This window comes from Petaurus breviceps, unplaced genomic scaffold (genome assembly GCF_028583685.1).
Source record: "Petaurus breviceps papuanus isolate PSGF00001 unplaced genomic scaffold, PetGlider_PUasm1.0 90281, whole genome shotgun sequence".
Taxonomy (NCBI): Eukaryota; Metazoa; Chordata; class Mammalia; order Diprotodontia; family Petauridae; genus Petaurus; species Petaurus breviceps.
Genome location: NW_027187205.1, coordinates 354704 through 378821, shown reverse-complemented (window position 1 = coordinate 378821; position 24118 = coordinate 354704). Strand labels below are relative to the sequence as shown.

The following is a 24118-nucleotide window of genomic DNA, read 5'->3' as shown; positions in this document are numbered from 1 at the left end:
TCTTAGCATACCCGGGATGGCTGCTAGCACAGGTTCTTTGATCTGCTTTTCTAAAGAAAAGCAACTCAAAACAATCTTAGTTTAATCAAACATATCTCATTTACCTAGCTCAGGAGAAAAAGTCAGCACCCTGAACTTCAGACAAAATACAAACAGAAGTTACAAGCAGGTAAAAAATACAGACAGAGAAAATAACACAATTCAACAGTATTGTAACATATAGGGCTCCTAGCTGTCTGATCATTACATACATACAGTGTTAGTTACCAGAGAGAGAAGCACTAACATTTGGGTTTTCAAAGTCCAGGGGGCTCAGTGGCTGCCCAGAGTCTTGTCTAGCCAAATCACACATCTCTTCCCATAAGTGAGCCCCAAAGCAAAACCTCACCTCAGGGAGTATGTATAGCCTTCTCCAAGGTCAGAAGACATCGCAATCTTTGTGACCCACTGCCTAATGACAAAGTAACAAAAGGTGGGCCTTCCTGAAAAACAATCCTCCCCTAAGCAAGCTTCTTTTGTTGGGCTCTAAGTAAGGCCCATTGGATCAGGGAATTCTCTTACCATTACACTGATCTGCTTATTTTGGGGCCAGTTGCTGAGCTTCATCTATCTCAATGTTCTGAGATTGCAATTGCTCATTTGTATAAGACTGTTATTGAAATCTGGAGTAAACACAAAACAAGAACTCCTTCATTGTTTGGTGTTCCCAAGGTTTTTTAGTGTATGCAAACTGTAGAATTTTGAAGTTAATAACTGAGGCGATAACATGCATCAGAACACTTGGTCTATAACTGTGAGATCTCCACTGCAGCTCAGTACAGACCATGATATTGTTGGTGTAGGCTAGGGCAGATCACAAACTCACTCTGACTTAGTAGATAACTCTCCAGAGTCTATGTAGCCCCCAAATTATCACCCTGTGACCAGCCCATTTCCTGAGACTATTTTATTATTGTTGGTCAAATGTATTTTACTTGATTGTGACAGTGACAGAAAATGAAAATTTGGTTCCTATGAGATAAAGTGAAGTCTCTTGAAGAGAAGACTCAGCTGATGAACCAGGAAGAAAGGTAAAAGAACAGGTTTCAGAAGTGTATACAAGAGAGATTTTAACTCTGCACTGTCACTTGAGAGGCCAGTTTGGGTGGTCAGAGAATCTGAGCTCCTCTCTCTACTGCCACCTGCTGCTTAAAAGAAGAAGAGAAGAACACAAAGAAGATTTTACTCCATTGCTTTCTGCTGCTGCTAAAAGGTCCAGGGGAAAAAGAATCTTGGCAAGGAACAAAATTGCAGAGGCTTTTGCCAAAATTTAGAAGCATTGTTGTTGTTCAGTATTCATTTCTGAAGAGGACCCATTAGGATTTAAGTGAGGCAAAGTTGCACAAATTTATCAGTCTCCCTTTTTCTTCCTGAGTCATCAAAGTCTAGTGGTGGGACAAAAGTCAAAATGGCTGATCATGGCCCAGGATGCAGTGGATGACCATGGTGTCTTTGATGCCTGACCAAGATCTAAGTGCTCCATAGAGCCTGCTTCTGCCGCCTTTGTGGTCATTGGAACAAATTACCCTCATGTGCCCATTCTGCTGGAGGAAGTCTTCATATGCTTGGGGTAGACATCCCCATAACTCACCAATGGGCTTGAGGCCTGTCAGTTACCTTCAGTCTATCTGCCCATCTGCTGAGACAGCTTACTAGGGTGTGGCTGCTGAGCATGCTGCATCTTCTTGGAGCCACAGGTGAGAGTTGGGTGAAGGTGGACACCAACGGTTGACAAGAAGCCCTGAAAAGGGCTCAACAAGCTCTCATACCAGAGGTGCTGGTCTTTCCTGAACACCCAAAATGCCCATGTCTAATTGAGAAGCATAGAACTACTCCAGCAGAACATTACAAGACATCAGCCAAGCTGGAAGTGGAAGATCCTGCAGATGCTGTCCAGGAGCAAGCCAGGCTGAACAGAGAAATGCTTAGAAACAATCCATGGGGAAGCAGCCCAACAGAATGTCTCATCCAGCTGAGATGCTATAACCGATGACATGGTCCTGCATAGCATGAATTAGCTCAGCTCCGCAATGGGACCCTTCCCTCCTCTTCCCCCCCCATCCCTCCCCACCCACTGCAGAGAAGTTCTTCTCATCAAGGAACTTTTATGTAGAGTTCTTGAGACAAAAAAAGTACATTGAAGTCCACAGTTCCAGGGTTGTGAATTGCTCCGGCCATATGTATTCTTTACCCATATTTTACTACCCTGGAACTTTTAAGGTTATGCCCACTGTCCCCATGGATACTATGCACATTAATGGGAAGGTGTGATCCAAATTTATGGGTGAAATATCATGCAAATTCTATATGTTTGATTATGTATTTTAAGTAAATGTTTTAGTTAAGGCTAATTGAATGTTGATGACTGATTTGTTCAAGGGAAATAGACTAATGAGGACTACTGAACTACCATATTAGTAGGAAAAGTTAACTACAAAGGTTACCCCCAGGATGCTGGGAATAGTGAGTTATGCCAATTGCCTTCTTTCTGAAGAAACCCAAATATGTCATGAAGAGTCAGGTTGACAGAAAATGAGCTACAGCAAGAAAGAGTAAGTCCTTCTGGAAGAGACTGTGAGTTAAAGTACCTGCCACTATCACAAAATGAAACCATTGTTGCAAGGGTTGTCTCCCCCATGCAGTATGGGAGTGTCATTGTGTGACTCAAAGAGAGAGAGAATAGAAGCCTCTAGCCTCTTCTCCTTCTCTTGCTTCTCTTTTTTTTAACATCTGTTTTTAAAATTTTGATTGCCAGATTCTTTCCCTTCTTCCATCCTCACCCACCCCCACTAGGAAGACAAGCAATTCAATATAGGTTGTACATATGTAGTTATGCAAAACATTTCCATAGTAGTTATATTGTGAAAGACTATATTTCCCTCCATCCTATCCTGCCCCCCACTTATTCTATTTTCTACTTTGACCCTGTCCTTTTCCAAAAGTGTTTGCTTCTAATTACCCTCCCCCCCAATATGCCCTCCCTTCTGTCATCCCACCCCTTTCCCCCCTACTTTCCTGTAGGGTAAGATACCCAATTGAGTGTGTATGTTATTCCCTCCTTAATCCAAATTCAATGAGAGTAATCTGGACCCATTCCCTTTCATCTTGCTGTTCTTCTCCTCTATTGTAACAGTTTTCTCTTGTCTCTTTTATATGAGATAATTTACCCTATTCTATCTCTCCCTTTCTCCTCCAAATATATTCCTCTCTCACCTCTTAATTTTTTTAGATATCATCCCTTCATATTCAACTCATCCAGTGCCCTCTGTCTATGCGTACACGTTCACACATATACACACACATACATATTTATGCACACATATGCCCTCCTATACATACATTTATATGTATGCGTACATATACATATATATTCCCTTCAACTATCCTCATACTGAGAAAAGTCTCACGAGTTACAATTATAGTTTTTCCATGAAGGAATGCAAATAGTTCAACTTTAATAAGTTCCTCATGATATCTTTTTCCTGTTTACCTTCTCATGCTTCTCTTTCTTCTTGTATTTGAAAGTCAAATTTTCTGTTCAGCTCTGGTTTTTTCATCAAGAATGCTTGAAAGACCTCTATTTAATGGCTGAGTTCTCTCAATTTGGGAGCTAGTCTGAACCAGAAGATTCCAGGTTCAAAAATGGTATTTGAATAGTACTAGAACTTTCTAGGCTTTCCTAAAATTTTTCAATAATTTTGAGTCAAGTGGCACATTGTTTCCCAGCCAAATTCCAGCCAGTATGTGTATACAAATATACATATATTATATATGTGCACATACATACATAAAGTGTATATAATACACATAACACATGTATATACATAAGTTTGCACACATGCATGTGTGTACACATAGATGTATACACACATACATACACACGCACATATATATTCCCCTGTTCCCCCCACCCCCCTGCCTAGTGCTTCTTCTCAGGGCAGAGGACTTGGTTGTTCAGGAGACTTCCCCAATACTCTTCCAAGATTTCTGGTGGCTGAATTAACTCACCACCTGGTGGGCAAATTACATATCACTCTCCCTCAATGATGGTGAATTAATAGAGATGCATTGCCTTCCTTAAACATCTCTAGGCCCTTTCCCACTAGAATGTGCATCTAGCATCCAAATTACCTGTCATGACTGTAAAAATAGCTGATGATTATGTCATGCTTTAAATTTTTGCAAAGGGCTTTACATATAGTATATCATTAGAAACTCATTACAGCCCCGTGAGGTAGGTAATGTCGGTATTATTTCCTGTAGGCTTCAAAGAGACAACACTCAAGCTGATGTGGGCTGCTATTGCCACTGCAGCATCTGAAGCGGAACACTCAGCCTACACTTGTGTCCCATAGTCTAGTGGGAGGACATAAGACTTGCTACATATAAATATAAAATAAACTAGAACATGTTAAGCACAGAAGAAAATTATAAAATGCTCTAAGATCAGAAGAGAGATGACTTTCAGCTAATGGGGTTAGAAAAGACTCCCTGGAGGAGGTGGCATGAATTAGGCCTTGAAGGATGAGTAGAATGTCAACAGGCTTAGATGAGGAAGGACATACCAGAAGCAGGGAATAGCATAAGCCAAAGTTGAGAATTGAACAGCACGGTTGATTGGAGTAGGACCCACGTGGAGGGTTATATTCAGAATATTGTAGGGTATCAAGTACTTTCCTAGGGCTGGGGTGAGGACCCTTAACTTTCCTCCAATCCCTCCTAACAAATCAGTCAACAAATGTTTACTACTTTCTACCTTGTGCCAAGCAGGCCATACTATGGGAGATTAAAAAAAAAAAAAGATTAAGACCATATCATTGCACTCACGGAGTGCAAGGCTAACCCTGTATATACTGGGGATACTTGTCTCAATTTCTGCTATCACTGGTATGTAGGACCCCCCCTAGAGCAAGGTTATATTTCCCCCTCAGGGTTCCAGGGGTACTCCTGAGGTGTTGGGATATTTCTTCTATAATGAATTGGCTAAGACCCCATTGGCAGTTTCAATTTGTATCTCCCTTATATGATTGATAACCTCCAGTGATTAGTACCCCAGAATCATTTAAGCAATTAGCTTTTACAAAGGGATATTTACTGAGAAGATATGACAAGAACAGATGTTATAAAGCATTCTACCATCGTTGCCACCCACCAGCATCTGAGGGCACACTCTCCGGCACCACCTCAGTTTTGGGGGAGAGTGGACTCAGAATAAAGGCAGTTGCTTTGAATATTCATCCCATCAAGTTCACTTCCAAATGCAGAGCAGTCAACAGACAAAGTTACTCCTGAAAACTGTGTCCAATTAGCTTCTTGATTGGGTCCCACAGGTCACTCTTCAGATCCTTGCTGGTGCTTTTAATGGAACATCTAGTACCTGGTCTTGGAATCTCACAAGGATGCAGCCTAGTTTGATATTTTACCAACTGATAAAAAGGAGGAGTGAGAAAAAAGAGGCAGAGAACAGAGCCTGCATTCATAAATTGGCCTGGGTGGGGCAATAGGCAGCTGGGAACAGGAGGCTGCTGTCCTCACCACTGCTACCTCTCTCAACAACAGTCATGCTGTCTTGGCATTATGGCCACTTTGGGTGAAAGGGGGACTGAAGCTTCTCTTCCACCTGGAGGGGACCTGAAGCAGCTCATCCTCCCTGCTCACCAGGGAAGGAAGTTCTCTGTTGCTGTTGCCCCAGTGGGTGTCTTTTAAATGCAATCCCACTCGTTGCTCGGGAGCCAATCAAAAGTTCATCTGTTCAACACTTGGTTAACAAATCTGAAATAGATTTCACACACACACACAGCTGTGTGTACTCCGTTAGCAGAGCACACTGAACACACTCACAAGGATTGGGCTCAGGGGTCAATCCCCACTACACATGTGAAAAAATGAATAAGAATACCAAGCAGGGCATGCTTGGGCCACTTCAGAGGAAGGAGAGATACTACAGGTTAGGTTGGGAGAGGGATTTAGGTTGGACCTTAATACTAAGTAAGATTTGCATAGGTAGGATGAAGAGTTAGAGTATCCAAGCCTGAAGTAGTTATAATAAAGACAAATATTTATATCGTGCCTACTATGTGCCAGACACTGTGCTAAGTGCTTTACAAATATTATCTCATTTGATCTTCACAATACTTGGGAGATAGGTGCTACTATGATCCCCTTTTACAGATTAGAAAACTGAAGCAGAGGTTAAGTGACTTGTGTATTTGAACTCAGGTCTTTCTGACTCTAGGCCCAGCACTCCATCAATTGCACTTTGTAGCTGCCTAAGAAGTTTTGTGTTAGGAAGGGGATACTGGAAGCAAAGTTATGGAGGCCAGAAAAGTATAAGGCAAATTTGGGGAACAATGATTAGGACTCTCTGGGCAAAGCAGAAGGCTTATTTAGGGAAGGAAGAAGAGAAAAGTGAGATAAGCATGAGGTGAGTTCCCTTGGGAAATACATAGCCTTCCCTGCCCTAGGAGTACCAAATACAGTCTTTAGTAATTTGAATAATCACAAAAAGTTGGCCCTTGGAAGATTGGGAGCACACTGGGGCATTTCATCCAACCCCAGACTTGTAGAAAGCTCTCCTTCTATGTCTGCCTGGGTATCCAAAGAAAGATAACATTAGGTTTGGGGGTCACCATGTCTAAACCTGGTTTCTCTTGGTGATTGACATCAGTTTAGAGATAATAATAGGGATAATTTTGTGGCAGTGGGAAGTGGTCAGGATCTTTTCATTCATTGATGTAGGGGAATTTCTACCCCCCAAACTCCCTCTACCAGTTCAAATTGACAACTGCTCTTCAAATTAGTCTTAGATCGTTGTTGAGGATGTAGAGAGGTTGTGACTTGTGCAGGGTCATACAGCCAGTATGGTGGAGAGACAAGTCTTGAACCCAAGCCTTCCTGATGCCTAGGCTGGCTCTGTTCATCATGATTCACTCACAATTCACAGTTATAGTCTACAAGACAAAAGCAACATTTATTTGGTGAGAGGCAGGGGAGTCCCTGATTCCTCTGTCAAGCCTTTGTGAATAGATATTGTTAGGAACTTGACACATGGGAAATCTCCAGAGCAGCAGCCACCTCTTTTGGATACTGAGTTAGAGCTTTGATACAGGAAGGGCTACCTCTCTGACTAAGACAAGGAAACTGCAGTGTTCCTTTCCGTAGCGGTGGGACAATGCCCACAGCAGGAAATGGTTTGGGGGTAGCTGTCAGCTCTCCTGATGTGCTTATTGTGTGAGTGACTGACTACACTGTGCTGAAAGGCTGGAGGAACTCTACATTTGCTAACTGTGTGATTTTGGACAAATCACTCAAATTCTCACGTTCAACTTCCTCATCTCCAAGGTTAGAAAGTCATGAGTGATGGCCTCCAAGGTCCTTCCTGGCTCTAAATCTATGTTCCTCTGATAGCTTCTGAACAACAGTGAAGAGTGACAGTCATGACTACTTTTGGGAAGCTGTATAGCACTACAAGATACAGCTACTAGAGTAGCTAGGGGGTGCAGAGGATGGAGTACTGACGCTGAAGTCATTGGGACCTCAGTTCAGATGTGACTTGAGCCACTTACTAAGCTGTGTGACTCTGCACTGTTCACTTAACCCTGATTGCCTAACAGACTGTCAAAGGTAGTGTTGTACAGTGGAAAAAGCCTTGACTCTGGATTCAGAGAATCTGGGTTCATATCATACCTCTGATGTGACTTTAGGTAAGTCATTTAATTTCCTTTGACCTCAGTTTTCTCATCTGTAGCCTGAGGGGGTTGGACTAAAGATCTAGAACTATGACCCAATGGGGAAGAGAGTTCTTCCAAACCAACCCACTCCTTGCTCAGTAGCCTAGAGGCAATGCCTGCTAGCAGCCCTACTTAGCCCAGGACTATAAGTGATTGAGACCCTACACAGGCCCCTAGGAACGGGATATTCCCTGGAAGATGTCTTAATTTTCCATGAGCTTTGTTGTATGTTTTATTTTGTTTTCTAAAAAAAATTGACTTTCCTTTTTGTGAGTATTGTGGGATGTCAGTGACAACACTTTAGGTGGGATCATTTATTTTCCACATCTTTCACGGGGCAGGGGGGTCCTGTGAAGCAGAGAGGTGAGAATATTATCAAAGTGGACCTGATCCTTTGTGAGAGGCTCAACACAAGAGTTAGATAAGCTGAGGCTAGTGCATAAAAGACTTCGAATGCCAAATGAGAAATCTGGACTTTATCTCGTGGGTCCCATGGGCAATCCTCAAACAGAAGAGTGAGATGACCAGAGAAATCTTTTAGAGAAATAAATTTGGTAAGTGATGGTACAGTAAAGAAGGAATTAAAGGGTCAACAATCCTGTTAAACCACACCAACTCAACCAGCAAACCACTGCTTCTTATTATCCTGGCTTTTCAGAATAGCAGAATGTAAGAGCTGAAAAAGGCTTTAGAAATAACCTAATCCAATCTTATCATTTTACAGGTGAAGAGACAGAAGCTCAGAGAGGAGAAATGATCTTAGAATATAGACTTTTAGGCTATAAAAGCTGAGAAGAGTCTCTGAGATCATATTGTCTAATTTTCTCATTTTATAGGAAGGAAATGTGAGGCCCACAGAAGTAAACCCAAAGGTCAAAGGTCACACACAGTGTGTGTTTGTGTGTGTGTGTGTGTGTGTGTGTGCACGGCAGAAGTGGATTAGAGCCCTTCTGCTTTAGGATTCTGCCACAGTCCTAATTTCAGACTATGTTTATAGGAAGCCCTTAAACCATGGTGGTGGCCACCATATGACCCTAGCACTTGAGGAAGGAAGGTATAAGGAAATCTTACAGTGAAGGGGATTTGTCTTGTAGAAATAACAGGGTTGGAGGAAGTGCCATGAAAACAAACCACTAGAGACCACAAGAAAAACCCATGAAGGACAAAGAGAGAAGAATCAGACTTCCTCAAGGCTTTTGAACAGAAGTAAACACCTCCATCTTTCCCAGTCTCCCACGAAAGAGGTAGCGTGACTCCCAGATTTAATGACATTATGACTGATACCAATAGGAGCTTGTGAGGGCTTCTGGCTTCCTTGTAGAGTAGGGCTAGGAGTAGGGGAAGGAGGCAAGAAGACAGCAAATACCACTAACGTTCTTTCTTATTTTCTTGCAGGCAAGGGGGACCAAACAATGAAAATACTAATGAGAATAATTAGAATAATAACAGCTTTGCAGATTTACAAAGCAATTTGGACCCATGAGCTCATCTGATCCTCCCAACAACCCTGTGAGGTGCCATAGTGAAAGTGTTCCTGGTTATTCCCATTTGACAGGTGAGGAGATTAAGGCAGCCTTCCACAATTTCCCTTTGGTTCAGTTGTCCAGGCAGCTCCTCTCTGGCTCTCTTCTAGATGATGGTTTGCAGAAAATCCTCTAGCAGATGCTGGGGGAATCCAAAGTCCATCTGGAGTACCAGGTAACCCTGAGAGGGGGAAAAAGGGAAATAGGTGGGGGTGAGGGATAAGATGAAAAATTTAGACCTGGAAGGGACCTCAAAAATCATTTGGTCCATCTCTGTCATTTTATAGATGAGGAAACTGAGGCTCAGAGATCTAAAGGGACTTGCCTAAGGTGTTGTGTGAGAGGTGGGATTTGAGCCCTATTTCTTTCCTCTGATTCCAGAGCTAGCGCTTTTTTTTGTTTTTGCCCATGCCCCCTGTCAATCCTCTGTAGGCATCCCCCCACCCCACCCCACACACACAGGCTGGGGGTCTTCCTTTAGATCTCAGCATCACAAAGGTGCCACCGATCCATTGAGCATCGCCATATTGAAGAGAAGGACAAGGCAATGTTCCCTTAATAGTTGGAACAAATTCCCAGGATGCTCAGAGTTTTCAGGAGAGATGTCCTTCTTTGCTTTACTCCTCATTAAGAAAAAAGTCTAGCTTATTCCACAGACTTCCAGGAAAGTACCCAAATACTTCTCTGGGACTATCTTACCCTGTGACAGTGAAGTATAGAAAATCAGTGAGAGGATGAATGTGATTAGAAGCTAGAAAGAATCTTCAAGGTCACCTGTGCCCACTCCCCTCTCTTCAACCCACCTCCATTTTACAGATAAACTAAGAGAGGTCCAAGGAATTTGAGTGCCCTATCCAAGGTCATATGAGTAGTAAATCAGATCCCCTGGGCCCATGGGAGTTAGGAAGGCACACAGAGACCTGGATCCCCATTTCTTTGCTCACCTCTCTGGTGAGAATTTCAGGATTGATGAGATCAAAGAGGTCCAGGCCTTTACTGTTCAACAATGTAGTGAGTGCTGGTTCAAGCCCTAGAGAGAGAAAAGGGAGGAAGTCCATGTGGTAGATCCTTGGGACCCTAGAATGTATAGCAACAGGACAGCACATAGTCCCATTGTATGGAGAGGAAAACCAAGATTTTGAGGGCTGAAGGAACCCAGGCTAGGTGATACCATTCAGGAATGGGACATTTCCCTGAGGACTGACCTGGCTGTCAGAGGCTTTCCTACTGCAGCAGAAAAACCCTTCAGATTCCAGGAGATGTGTACCTCTTCAGAGGCTCTTTATTCCACCAATAAGTCATAGGGTCACAAATCCTGAGCTGGAAGGAACCTCAACCTCCATCTAGGCCAACAGTGGGGAACCTGCAACCTGGAGGCCACAAGTGGGCCTCTAGGTCCTCAAGTGTGGCCCTTTGAATCTAAACTTCCCAGAAGAAATCCCCTTAATAAATGGATCTATTTCTAAACTTCAAGTTTGAATTCAGTCAAAGGGCCATGCTTGAGGACCTAGAGGGCCACATGTGACTTGAGGCTGCAGGTTCCCCACCCCTGATCTAGGCCAGCTCCCTTATTTGTTCAGATGAGGAAATAGGAAACAGGCCCAGGAAAGTTGAATGATTTGACCAAGGTCACATAAATAGTGAATATCAAGGTAGGAAAGGTATCCAGGTTCTCTGACTCTATTGCCACAGCCTTCTGTCCCAGGCAGCTTGGAGACTCTGGACTTCTTTCTCAGCCTTTCTCTTTGGCCTGGGAGTACAAACCCAGCTGCTCCCTGTGCCCTACAAGGACACTTACAGGAGATGATCACAGGGATGCCCACCATGGTTGTAAGGGACTTCAGGAAGTCCTGGATCAACTCTTGGCTCTGCCAAATAGAGAAAGCACAAGTGAGAGAGCCCCAAGGTGGGGAGATAACTAAACCAAATGTGTGGATCTTCCACATTCCTAGGGAAGGGAGAAGGCCTGGGTCTACATACTTCTTCCCCAAGAATTCTCATCAGCCTGAATGGCTACCAACTTATTAAACCATCGAGGGTCATGTTCATTTTTTTCACCCAGCTTACTCATTCTCTTCCTTCCCGCCTTAACTACTCCCCATATAATAAAAGTGACTGACACCCATTTGTTCAGGGTCAAGCATTAAGTGTCAGAGATGAGATTTGAACCAAGTCTTCCTAACACGGTTCAGCATTCTTTCCATTAAGCCAGGCTGCCTCTCCTATAATACCTGTCCTCTCCCCACCCCGCCCCCTCCACCATTTGTACTGGTGTTTATAATTTGCAAAGCACATTCAGAGTGATTCTTTCATTAACCCTTAGGTAGGGTTGGGGTTGATCTTTTCCCATCCCAGAAGTGGGATGAATGAATGAATGAATGAAGGAAGGAAGGAAGGAAGGAATGAATGAATGAATGAAGTGACTTTGTCCAAGGCCAGATAACAAGCTAGAATGGAGCCAGGAGATATCTCACATCCTGTTTGACTGCCATTATACTAAGACATAGGCACTCTCCTCACAAACACAGATCATTGTGTTGAGTGATTCGCTAAAATAGGGCACAAAAAGAAGGAAGAAGCTAACTTCCTTTGGGCTGAATGCCTGGTTTCTTTCTCTAGGCCCTGGACATGAGGATACCTGCCTAGCAGGGTAAGCACTTTCTCTCTCTTCTTCCAGGGTCAACCTACCATAGATAATGCAGCAACAGAATGGAAAGATTTGTGCTGAATCCTGTAAAAACAGAGAAGAGGGTAGTGTTGACCTTCCATGGCTCACTGCTTCCCAGCCTGCCCCTCAGGGCCCTCCACACTCTGGCCTCCAGCCTACCTCACCAATCTGCTCCACTGCACTCCCCCTCACCCCCCCCCCCCAGAATACACTGTTCACTCTAACCAGACCAGTCTCCTCACTATTCTTTCCACACATCATGCAAGCATACTCTCATCTTAGCATCTTCTTGGACACTGTTTTCTTTACACCATCCTCTCTTTCTTCCCTGCATTTTTACTGTCTACACCCTTTATTGGGTACTTAGAATTTTCATTTTTGGATTACCCATTTCATTGGCATAGAAAACACTCAACTCCCTTAACTAATGCAATTAACACCTCTTGCAACCTTAAGTCTTAGAGAGCTTCTGGGGGTATTGAGAAGTCAAGTAATTTGCCCAGGGTCATGCAGTCAAATTTGTCTAAGACAAGCCTGGAACCTGGGTCTTCCTGACTGGAGGCAGGCACTCTACTCACTACACCACACTGCCTTTCACTCAGCACACAGCGAGTATCATTCGTTCTCGTTCTTTGTAAATCATGCTTCAACTCTCTTACCCTTTAAGGAAGGGATTACATCTTCTCCTGCATCCCAAAGAGCTTCTGACACAGGACTGGGCATACAGAAGGCTCTCAGTTTAAATTAACTTAATTGATTATTAAATTAATTAGGGGGATGGGACATTAAAGGGATCTTCTACCCCATTACCCTCCCCTCTCCGTTCTGGTGGGACCTACTGGAAATCAGAGAGGCCTAGAATCAGTTTCTTCTCTTCATAGGATGCCTGAATGACAGTCACAATGTCCTGGGGAGAAAAATTCAAAGACTCAAGTCCTGTCTGTGTCTGCATATTACATTTGATGCCTAAAGCTCAAATTCCAGGTCCCACAAACATTTTCCCCTGCACTTAATAGTATTTTATTTTTTTCCAATTACATGTAAAAGTAATTTTCAAGATTTTGAGTTCCAAATTTTTTCCCTCTCCTTCCCCCCTTTCCCTAAGGTAGCATGAAATCTGATATAGCTTATACATTTATGGTCCTATTAGACATATTTCCACATTAGTCATGTTGGGCAGGAAGAATCAGAACAAAGGGAAAAACCATGAGAAAGGGGGAAAAAAGAGAGAAGATAGTATGCTTCAACCACAAGAATGTTTCGCGAAGGAAGAAGAAGCTTCATTCTTCTTCTGTCTCTGGAAAGATCCTGAGACTTTTTTAGAGCTAAGTGCTCACCCCCTACCCACTGATCTGCCTCCTTCTCACTCTGACAATAGTCTTCATTTATCTCCTTGTTCTTTATAGAAGATGAACTCTATAGAGAAGCCCCTGCCTCATCCACTGTCTCAGGAGGGAGTCATAGGATTTTTAGAGCCAAAGTACCTTAGATGGCAATAACTGACATTAACATAATGCTTTAACTTTGTCAAATGCCATTATCTCATTTGAACTAAACATCATTTAGCCTAACCCTCTGGTGTTATGAATGAGGTTCAGAGACAGTGAGTGACTTGGCCAGGATCACTCAGGTATTGAGCAAATGTTCTAAATTATTTTTGTGATATAGATCCCTTTGGCTGTCTGGTGAAGTCCATGGGCATCTTCTCAGAAGAATATTTTTTAACATATAAAATAAAATGCATAGGATTACAAAAGAAACCAATTACACTGAAATCAAGTTAGCAAAATGTATTTTTAAAAAATTCATGGAGGGGCGGCCAGGTGGCTCAGCGAGTAGGAGCACTGGCTCCAGTATCAGGATGACCTGGCGATCGAATCCAGCCTCAGACAGTTAGCACCCACCCAGAAACACCTGGCCATGTAACCTTGAGCAAGTTACTTAACCCTGATTGCTTTAAAAAATTAAAAAAACAAAAAATTCATGGACTCCAGGTTAACAACCCCTACTAAAAGAATAACTAAGAGAGAAGGATGTCCCAGGGATCCTGTGAATGCTTTTCCAAATCCTTAGTTTTATCAGTTGTCCTCTTTGTCTCAAGTAGAGGGCAAGCTCTCAGAGCAGGAACTCATTTTTACCTTTGTAAATTCATAGCCTAATACATAGTAGGTGCTTAACAAATGTTTCTTGCTTGATTTTTCCAGTTTAGAGCCAGCTACATGGAAGATGTGACCAACACAACCATAGCTGCATAAGAAAAAACAGACTGAACCAGCTAAAGGGCAGAGGGTTTCAGGTTTCTTCTGGGTCCTTCCTTTCTGATGGGGTGGTACTTTCTGTCATGGTAGTGGTTGCCTTAAGATGCCTCATAAGTAACTGTGTGAAGGTAGATAAAAAGGTTATAGAATTAGGTGCTCTGGGAAGAGGAATCATAATAATATTATTATTATGGCCTCTAGGATATTGAGGGGGCCCCCTGTGATGAACTTAAGGAAGGATAGGAGTAAAACCAGCATGGGCAGACACAGATGGGTTGTGATCTGCATTATTCAGAGGGCACTCCCAAATCAAGCAGATCACAAATCTATTTCACTCAAGTAATAAACACCTATTAAGTGCCTACTATGTGTCAGGCACCATGCTAAGCACTAGTGATGCAAAAAGAGGCCAAAGACTGCCCTCAGGGAGCTTCCAATCTAATGGGGGAGGTAATATACAAACAAATCTATACAACACAAGTTTGAGTACTTACAAATAAAAAGTGACATTTATAGAGTGCTTTAATTTTTGCAAAGGGATTTACATAGGTAGCATATAGAACAGCAGACCTAGAGGGAAATCAGTCCATCAAGAACAGAAATAAGCACTATTTACTGGTAGATGCGGGGTATTCTAGTACACAAAGAATGAAAAGGTCCCAACTTGAAAGGACCTGACATTCAAATTGGGGAGACAATATGCAGATGTAAATATATGAAGAATTGACCCACCTTCTGCCAGAGCAGTGAGTGACTTAAAATGCAGAACAAGACATACATGTTTGGACGTGACCAACATGGGAATTTGATTTGCTAGACTATGCATGTTTGTTTGGAGGGTTTTCTTTTTCTTCATTTTTTTATTGTTCAGTTGGGGTAAGGGAAGGAAGAGGGAGGAAGGGAAAATAAGTACTTGCAAAAATTAAAATAAAAAGATGGACTTGGGGGAAATATACATATATGTGTATATATGTGTGTGCATATATACGGATGTATGTGTATATATATAAATATAGACAGATAGATAAAATAGATGTCATTTTGGTGCTCTTTAAGAATGAAGAACAACAGTCGACTATATATACATATATATGTATCTATGTGGATATACACAGAAACACACACATATAGATATACACTAAATATAAAGTGAATCAATGTAAACTTATACTAAGTAGCTAAATACAAGGTAGTCTGGGAAAAGGTAGTTATCATCATGTTACAAAGAAAGAAACCAGAGGGGAAAGGACTTGCCCAGGTCACACAGGTCATAAGTAGAAGAGCTAGGATTAGAAGCCTGGTCTCTGGACTTCCTATGTAGTGGTCTTTGCACATCACACTATGTGTACTTGGGCCAAAAACCAAGGAAGAAAATCTTTGACTTGGGCACATATGATGAGAGCAGAGTCTTGGCACCTAGGGCAATCCCAGAGCCCAGGCTACTTTTTTCTGCAGGCACAAGAGGGTACTAATGGCACCGTGCCCACACAGGGCAGGGTGAGTCAAGTCTGGGCTCTCAGAATTAGAGAAGGGAGTCAAGAATGTTTGCAGCTGAAACCCGGGCCTAAGGCTAGAATCTGGTGACATCTAGGAACTAGAATGTATCACACCTACCTCTTCAAAAGAGAATGCCACTATAGGGTTCTGGTCCTGTTGGAGGAGCTGGATCTCCACACGTACAGAGGACTTCACAATGGTGCCCTCCAGCTTGCAGGTGATGAGGGGGGAAGACATGCTTCGAACTATCACCTGAGAGGCACTGAAGGGGGAACCCTGAAAAATCTGCAAAAGACAAGAATCCCATGCCAGAGACAGAGGTCAGGTGCCTGGAAGAGTTGGTACATCTGGTCTTTCAGGACAGAGATTTATTTAGCAATGCTTATTTAGCAACAGCTAGTTGGACTCTATGATTGATAGTATAGAGAATGAACACTATAATTGATATACTAGATTTCTTGCTGTTCTTGCACATGACATTCCATCATCCAGTTCTGTGCCTTTTCACTCACTGTCCCTCATGTCTGGAAGACTTTCCCTTCTCATCTCCAAATCCTAGCTTCCTTGGCCTCCTCAAGATTCAGTTCAAATCTAACCTGAAAGACTTTCATGGTGTCTTTTCTGCCTCATCAGTCCTTATTCCCCACCCTTGCCCAGTGAATTACTTCCCATTTATACTCTATATATCTTGTATATTTATATGTTATTTATATATAGTGTATATTATGAACATATAGATAATAATAATTCTTATTATTATAGATAGCATTTATATAGCACCTACTCCCTTGATTCACTTCTTAAAGAGGCCTATTCACTGAATGAGTGTTGCCTCACTCAAAGTGAGAACTTGAAAAGACCTTAGTTTAAAAGGGCCAAGGTCTCCCACTGCATCCTGGGCCATCTCCAGGGGTCCTGATGAAGATCTGGCCACTGGACCCAGATGGCTCTGGAGGAGAAAGTGAGGCCGGTGACCTTGCACAACCCTATCTCACTCGAATCAAAGTCAATTGCAAGTCATGTCATCATCTCCCTGACGTCATGGTCGTCTTTGAGAACAAAGGACTTATGTCTTTACAGATATTATCTCATTTGATCCTTATAACAACCCTGGAAGGTAGATGCTATTATTACCCCCTTTTATGGGTTGGAGAGATTGACAAAGAGAGGTTAAATGACTTGCCCAAGATCACATAGCAAGTAAGTTTCTGAGACTGTTTACATGTTGTCTTTCCCATTGGAATGCAAATTCCTGGGGGCAGGGACCATGTTTTTGCTTTGCTTTGTGTCCCCAGAACTTGGCACAGTGCTTGGCACACAGTAAGTCCATCATAAATGCTTTTTAATGAACACACAGGTTTTTAGGGCACCTGCTGAGGTGGTAATTGTTGTCCTTCACTAAGGGCTAGACCTCTTTAGCAACTGTGCTTCAATGATGCCTCTGATCTCATCAGCACTCAGAGGGTGGACAGAGTCAGAGCTGGACCTCCTGGAACTTGGGACAGATTCATTTGAAGGAGGCTAGAAATCATGATATGGGCAATCAACTCTCATCCTATGCTACCCCTTCTCCTCGACTGAATGTGTAACAGAGAAGCATGTTCCCCACCCTGGAACATGTTTCTGGAGGGCTCAGGGTCCTGCAAGGCTCTCATTCCTGAGAAGAGTGTGCTAAGAGGCAACTGAAATAAAATGAGCTTCGGAGAAATATATCCTTCCTTTCAAAGAAGTCAAAGCCCTGAAGAGCCTTTCTTCATGGTTCAAAAGTGGTCAAGAGGACTACACCTTTGCCTACCACTTGTTCCTAAGTAGCCCAGGAGCTGACTTGACCTTCTGACTAAGGTTGCATGTAATCTGAATAAGCAGCAGCTCTTTATCAGACAGTATTCCTAACTGCTCCTTATCCCAACACTGACCTGCCAGGGACCTGGTATCTGCCTTCACTTTCCTTCCCTGAATAGAGGGAAACCAATGATAGAAACATGCTTCACCCAAATGTCAGTGTCCTGGTTTAAAGTACCAAGCATGCCACCCTAGTTACAGCCTTGATGGCAGTCAGAAAATAATGATATTAAATGACATATATGTGTGTCACTTAATATGTCACTGACATATATATATATATATATACATGCATGTACCTATCTATATAATGCTTTAAGGTTTGAAATTTATTTTATACACATTATTTCTTTTGAGGTAACCAATGAGTCTAAAAGAGACTCATGATCTGGGCCTCATCAGCCCTTGGCTCTGTCTCACTGGTTTAATCATTTGATTATAATGATCGTGACATGGCCGATATAGGAATTTGTTTTGCTTAGTTATTCACATTTGTTACGAGTGTGTTGTTTTTCATGTCTTTTTTTCCCAAAGAGGAGAGGAGGTGGCAAGGAGAGAAAATAGATTTTTGCTAATTGAAAAAAAAAAGGAATTAAAAATATAAATGATATAAAAATAACTTGACAACTATGTACTCCGAGCCCTTGAAGACCCCTGGTTCCAGGAAAATTGTTTTCGAATGACTATGGGTTGGGTTCCAAAGAAGATGTGGGTGTTCTTGGCAAGGTCTGGCCTAGGAAAGGCAGTTAGCTAATTAGCTTCCTGGGTGCCTCTGCACAGCCTGTTCAGTATTGGGCAGACACCCACTACTAACAATACTGCTAATTCTCCAATGCAGGCAACTAGGTGGTGCAGTGGATAGAGCACCCAGACTGGGGTCAGCAGATCTCATTTCAAATCTGATCTTAGACACATACTAGCTGTGACCCTGGGAAAGTCGTTTAACCCTGTTTGCCTCAGTTTCCTCATCTGTAAAAAGCTAGAGAAAGAAATGGCAAACTGCTTCAGTATCCTTGCCAAGAAAACTCCCAAAATGGGGCCACAAAGAGTCAGAAACACCTGAACAACAATAAATTCTCAATCATCAACAGTTGGATTATCTACTTCATGAACTTTGTTTTTGCCAATACTCCTCCCACCCCCAAGCAGGCTCCATTTAATGCTCTAGCATATTCCTGCTTCTCATCAGTGGGCTTATAAGTAACTTCAGTTGCCCAGAATTAGAGCGGTAAAGCAATAGCTAAAGAAAAATTACTAATGTCACCAAAACTAAATAGAAATGGCTGGGATTGTGCATCATTTGGAATTCTCTGCATTTCCCAGTGCCTGGCTAGCACTGTGTCCAAGATGCTGAAAAAAATGCTTGTTCATTGACTGATTGATTGCACTAGAAATCTAGATGGTAGGTTAAAGGGTTATCAACCCACAGTAATTTCACCAGACTTTGAAAGACAGTAAGCAATTCAGAGTCACATAAACAACTTTAGGGGCCACACCCTTTAGGGGAGGTTCTGAGGCAGTAGGGCTCTCTATCATGCCCAGGGAACAGGTTTTTCCCATCCAGGCTCAGCCCAACCAAGGGGATCGGGGAATAAAGGGAGTTCCTAGGACTGGCCCTGGATTGGGATGTATCACATGGTCTGAAAAATCTCCATTCCCCGTCCCCTCCTCCCACCCCCAATTTGCCAGGAAGTACAACCCATCAAATAGTGAAGTTACCTCCAACAAGATATCTTGGGTGGTATCCAGGCCTTTGTTCTCCAGCAATGCCTGCGAAATAGACCAGAATATGGATGAGGGGGATGGTTTGGAGAGGAAGTCAGGCTGATGGAAAGAGCATTTATAAGGAATTTCTTTCTCTAGGCCTCACTTTCCTCATTTGAAAAATCAGGGAATTTACTAGTCAGATGATCTTTAAAATTCCTTCTAGCTCTGACCTTCTATGACACTGGGATATCATGTAAATGTACCTCTTCTTTCAATCCATATTCCAGCCTCCAAATTTAATCAGAACAAGTTTAGACACTTTGAAGTAGGAACAACTGGAACATGATGTAATGGGCAGGGTGGGGGTGGGTGAGTTTGGGGATTGGGGGGGGGGAACAATAACATCCTTTTAAGAACATGTACATTACTCCCCTTCCCACGCTCAGTTTGGTCTTCCTGCTGAGTCTCACACATGACATTTAACCCTCCATATCCATGTCTTTGCCTGGAATGCATTCACTCCTGACCTCTGCCTCTTAGAATTACTACCTTACTTCAAAGCTCAGAACAAGAACCTAGTCCCATATAAAATCTTTCCTGATTCTCTCAGTTCCTAGTACACCATTCCAAATTACCTTGTATTTATTTTGTATATACTTATGCATTTGTACATGTTATTTTACTCAATAGAATGTAAACTCTTTGAGGACAGGACTTAATATATATTTTGTATTTATTTTTCTAAATTTATATTGTTTCCCCCAATAGAATATAAGTCCCTTGAGGGCAAGAACTCTCATTTTTGTCTTTGTACTACCAGCACCTATAAATGCTTGCTATTTGATTCATTTGGAGCCAGAAGTGTGAATTCTGGTTTTTGACAACTACAATGCCTATGTGATTTTAGGAAAAACATCTCATTCCTCTGTTTTGTCATCTGTAAAATATGAAACAACTATAAAATAATTGTAAAATGGACAATATAATCTTAAAGGTCAATTCAAACTCCAAAAACTTCTGATGCCTAAAGGTTGAGTCCTGCTACTAATATATGCATTTAGTCTTTCAAAAAGCACTTATTAAGTGCCCTGTATTTACTAGGCACTGTACTAGGTATTGGGAATACAAAGACAAAAATGAAACATTTTCTGCCTTCAAGGAGCTTACGTTCTATTAGGTGAAAACAATACATATTTAGAAAATAAGCAAAAATATTTATTAAATCCTGCCCTCAAGGAGCTTACGTTCTACTAGGGGAAAACTCTTTTTCTCTCTCTCCATGTATATATGGAGAGAGAGAGAAAGACTATATATATATATTTGCTTTTTGGAGGGCAATTGGGGTTAAGTGACTTGCCCAAAGTCACATGGCTAGTAAGTGTGTCAATTGTCTGAGACTGGATTTGAACTCAGGTCCTCCTGACTCCAGGGCGGTGCTCTATTCACTGCACCACCTAGCTACCCCACAATATATATATATATATATATAATGACTTCTTAGGGGGGAGGGCACTAGCAACTTAGGGGATCAAGAAAGGCTTCCTGTAAGAAGATGAATTTGAACTGAATTTTGAAGGAAACTAGAGATTTTCTGGTGCAGAGGCAAGGAAGGAGTGCATTCTAGTAATAGGGGACAGTCTGCGCAAAGGCATGGAGATTGGAGTTTTAATTTTGAGCTTGAGATGTCTATGGTATGCCCAACTGGAGATGTCCAATAGACAGTTGGTGATATGGGATTAGAGTTCAGGAGGACTGTGGCTGGCTGCCTGCATAGATTTGGAAGTTGTGTGCATGGAGGAGAGAGTTGAACTAGTAGAAGCAGATGAGATTCCCCCAAGAGTGTGTAGAGAAAGAAGAGAAGAGAGTTTAGAACGGAACATTGGCTTACATCCATATATGGGGCGGGGGAGGTGTAGTGAGGAGGGTGATGATGACAAAGATGATCATCTAGCAAAGGAATCTGAGAAGGAACTGCCAGACAGGTAGAGACAGAAAGAGCTGTGTTATGAAAACCAGGGGAGAAGAGCAAGTCAAGGGGAGAAGATAATCAATAAATGTTGCTATTGAATCCAGCAATTAATAGATCTTTGGTAACCTTGGAGAGAATGGTTTCAGTCTAGTGGTGGGGAGGGAAGCCAGATTGCAAGGGCCTGAGAAGTGAGTGGGAGGTGTGAGAAAGTGGAGACAAAGACTGTAGGAAGTTTTTTCTAAGAGTTTGGATGTAAAAGGGAAGATAAATGCAAGATGGGAGCTTGAGAGGATAGTTGGATCATATAAAGGGGTTTTTGTGGGGTTAGGGGAGCATCTTTATAAACAACAGGAAAGGAGGCAGTAGATAAGGTGAGATTGAAAATTAAGGATAGAGAGGGAATGATAGAAAGAGGAAAGCTCCTGGAGGAAATAGGGATCAAAGGCACAAGTGGAGGGGTTAGAATGGCAAGAGGAAGGGTCATCTATTCAACCTGAGATTGGAGCAAAGAAGAATTAAGTGAGGAGGGGATAATGTAGAGTTATATTGGAGCCCAGAGGTAGGGAGAAGAGAGTTCATGTTAAATGGTCTCTTTGCTTTTAGTGAAATTATAATAGTGCTATTATCAATTCACCCCTTTCTTAGTACTTTGAGACTTACAAAATGCTTTCTTTACAACAACCCTGTTAGAGAATTAGAAATATTTTGACCTGCATTTTTTTTTGCTTTTTTTTTTTGGAGAGAGGAAGGCAGGGCAATTGGGGTTTAAGTGACTTGCCCAAGGTCACACAGCTAGTAAGTGTTAAGTGTCTGAGGACAGATTTGAACTCAGGTCCTCCTGACTCCAGGACTGTTGCTCTGTTCACTGAGCCACCTAGCTGCCCCTTGACCTACATTTTTACAGATAAAGTAATGCAGATACAGAAAAATGAAGGTACTTGTCCAAGGTCACTCAGCTATTTCAGTGTCAGAGCCAGGATTTGAACATAGATCTCCCCTAACTCCAGCTTTAGTGCTCTTTCTACAATACTACACTTCCTAGGAGTGGAAAGAACTCAGAACTAGAAGTCAGAAACCTGAATTCTAGTCACCCAACTTCTCTGTGCCTTAGTCTCATCATTTGTTAAATAGGTTCAATGATCCTTGCCTGCTTCCCTTTAAGGGCTGTTGTGAGAATCACATGAGACAATGGCAAGAAAAATGCTTTGGAAGTGCTGGGTGAGAGCAGGTTATTGATTTCAGGAGACATCTAGATTTCAACAAGCCTTGTGGTTGGTTTCCTGGAACCCTATCTACCTAATCAAACATATAAGAGGAATTTTTTGTGAAGAATTTGCTAAGGGAAAGAGTTGGAAATATTTTGTAACTCACTGACATGTGAATAGGACAGAACCTTAATCACAGAAACACCAAATCTGAGTTGAAAGTGTTCTCCAGTCACCTAGTCCAATCCATGCCTGAATAAGGATTGTCTCTTCAGCAGCAGATGATCCAGTAAGGGTTATCTAGTCTTTGCTTGAAGGCCTTTCATGAAAGAGAACACACCTCCTCCAGGCATAGCTAACTCTAGTTCAGTACAGCTCTAATCACGCCCTGCCCTTGGCCTTCTCTTTTCTGGAATGTACTTCCTTCTGGTTCTTTCGACCAATTCTTATATGGCCTTTTATCATCCCTGTTGCCCTCCTCTGGACCCTTTCCTGATGATCAATGTCCTTCCTATGATTAGAACTGACCAAAGTATTGGAGATATGGTCTACCAATTCAGTGACTGGAGTACTGGACCTGGGGTTAAGAAGACCTGAATTCAAATCTGGCCTCAGACACTTCCTAGCTGTGCGACCCTGGGCAAGCCACTTAGCCTCAGTCTGTCTCAGTTTCCTCATCTACACAATAGGATAATACCAGTATCTACTTACTAGGGTTGTCATGAGGAAAAAATGACATAGTATTTATAAATGCTAGCTGCCGCTGCCACCACCACCACCACCACCACCACCACCACCACTACTGAAGAGTACAGAAGTACTGTCACCTCATTAATCTGGACACCATTAATATTACTCTCTTTTTGTAGCCCAAGATTGTATTAGCTTCTTAAATTTTTAAAAAATATATTTTTGGGGGGTGGCTAGGTGGTGCAGTGAGTAAAGCACCGGCCCCGGAGTCAGGAGGACCCAAGTTCGGTTCCGGCCTCAGACACTTAAAACCCACACAAAAAAACTAGCTGTGTAACCTTGGGCAAGTTACTTAACCCCAACTGCTCTCCAAAAAGAAAAAAAATGTATTTTTGGGGGGGGGTTTGCAGAGGGGAAGGCAGGGCAGTTGGGGTTCAGTGACTTGCCTAAGGTCACACAGCTAGTAAGCGTTAAGTGTCTGAGGCCAGATTTGAACTCAGGTCCTCCTGACTCCAAGGCTCATGCTCTATTCTTTGTACCACCTAGCTTCCCCAAAGTATTTGTTTTTTTGACTGCTATAGCATGCTGTTAATTCCTATTGATTTTGTGTTCTTCTAAAACACCCAGATCTTTTTTCAGACAAACTGTTCTCTAGCCATGCCTCAGCTCTCACGTTTGTGAAGTTTTTTTTTTTTTGAACCCAAGCATAAGACTACATCTGTCTTTGTTAAATTTCATCTTCTTATACTTGCTAGCATTCTAGACTATCAAGATCATTCTGAATCTTGACTCTGCCATCTGTCAAGCTAGAGCTACATCTCCCAGTTTTACTTCAGTGACAGATTTGGGAAGCATTCCATCTACGACTATTTAAATCATTGATAAAAATGTTCAATAGCACAGGGTCAAGCTTAGGTACATGTTCTGTCTCTCTGTCTCTCTCTCTGTCTCTGTCTCTGTCTCTCTCTGTCTCTCTCTCTCTCTCTCTCT

General features: G+C 42.3%; 1 protein-coding gene across 3 annotated transcripts in view; it reads right to left on the bottom strand.

The window, feature by feature from the left end:
- Nucleotides 1-9132: 9132 nt before the first annotated feature.
- CETP (cholesteryl ester transfer protein) overlaps nt 9133-24118 on the bottom strand; it is a 35640-nt gene continuing 20654 nt past the window's right edge. For all 3 annotated transcript variants that reach the window (XM_069107781.1, XM_069107783.1, XM_069107782.1), the window contains 7 exons: nt 19277-19327; nt 15833-16000; nt 12800-12867; nt 11981-12023; nt 11091-11160; nt 10237-10322; nt 9133-9473 (listed from right to left, as the gene is read on the bottom strand). In XM_069107781.1, the coding sequence (XP_068963882.1) occupies nt 9399-9473; nt 10237-10322; nt 11091-11160; nt 11981-12023; nt 12800-12867; nt 15833-16000; nt 19277-19327 (561 nt within the window). In that variant the 3' untranslated portion in view covers nt 9133-9398. The remainder of the gene's footprint in view (nt 9474-10236; nt 10323-11090; nt 11161-11980; nt 12024-12799; nt 12868-15832; nt 16001-19276; nt 19328-24118) is intronic.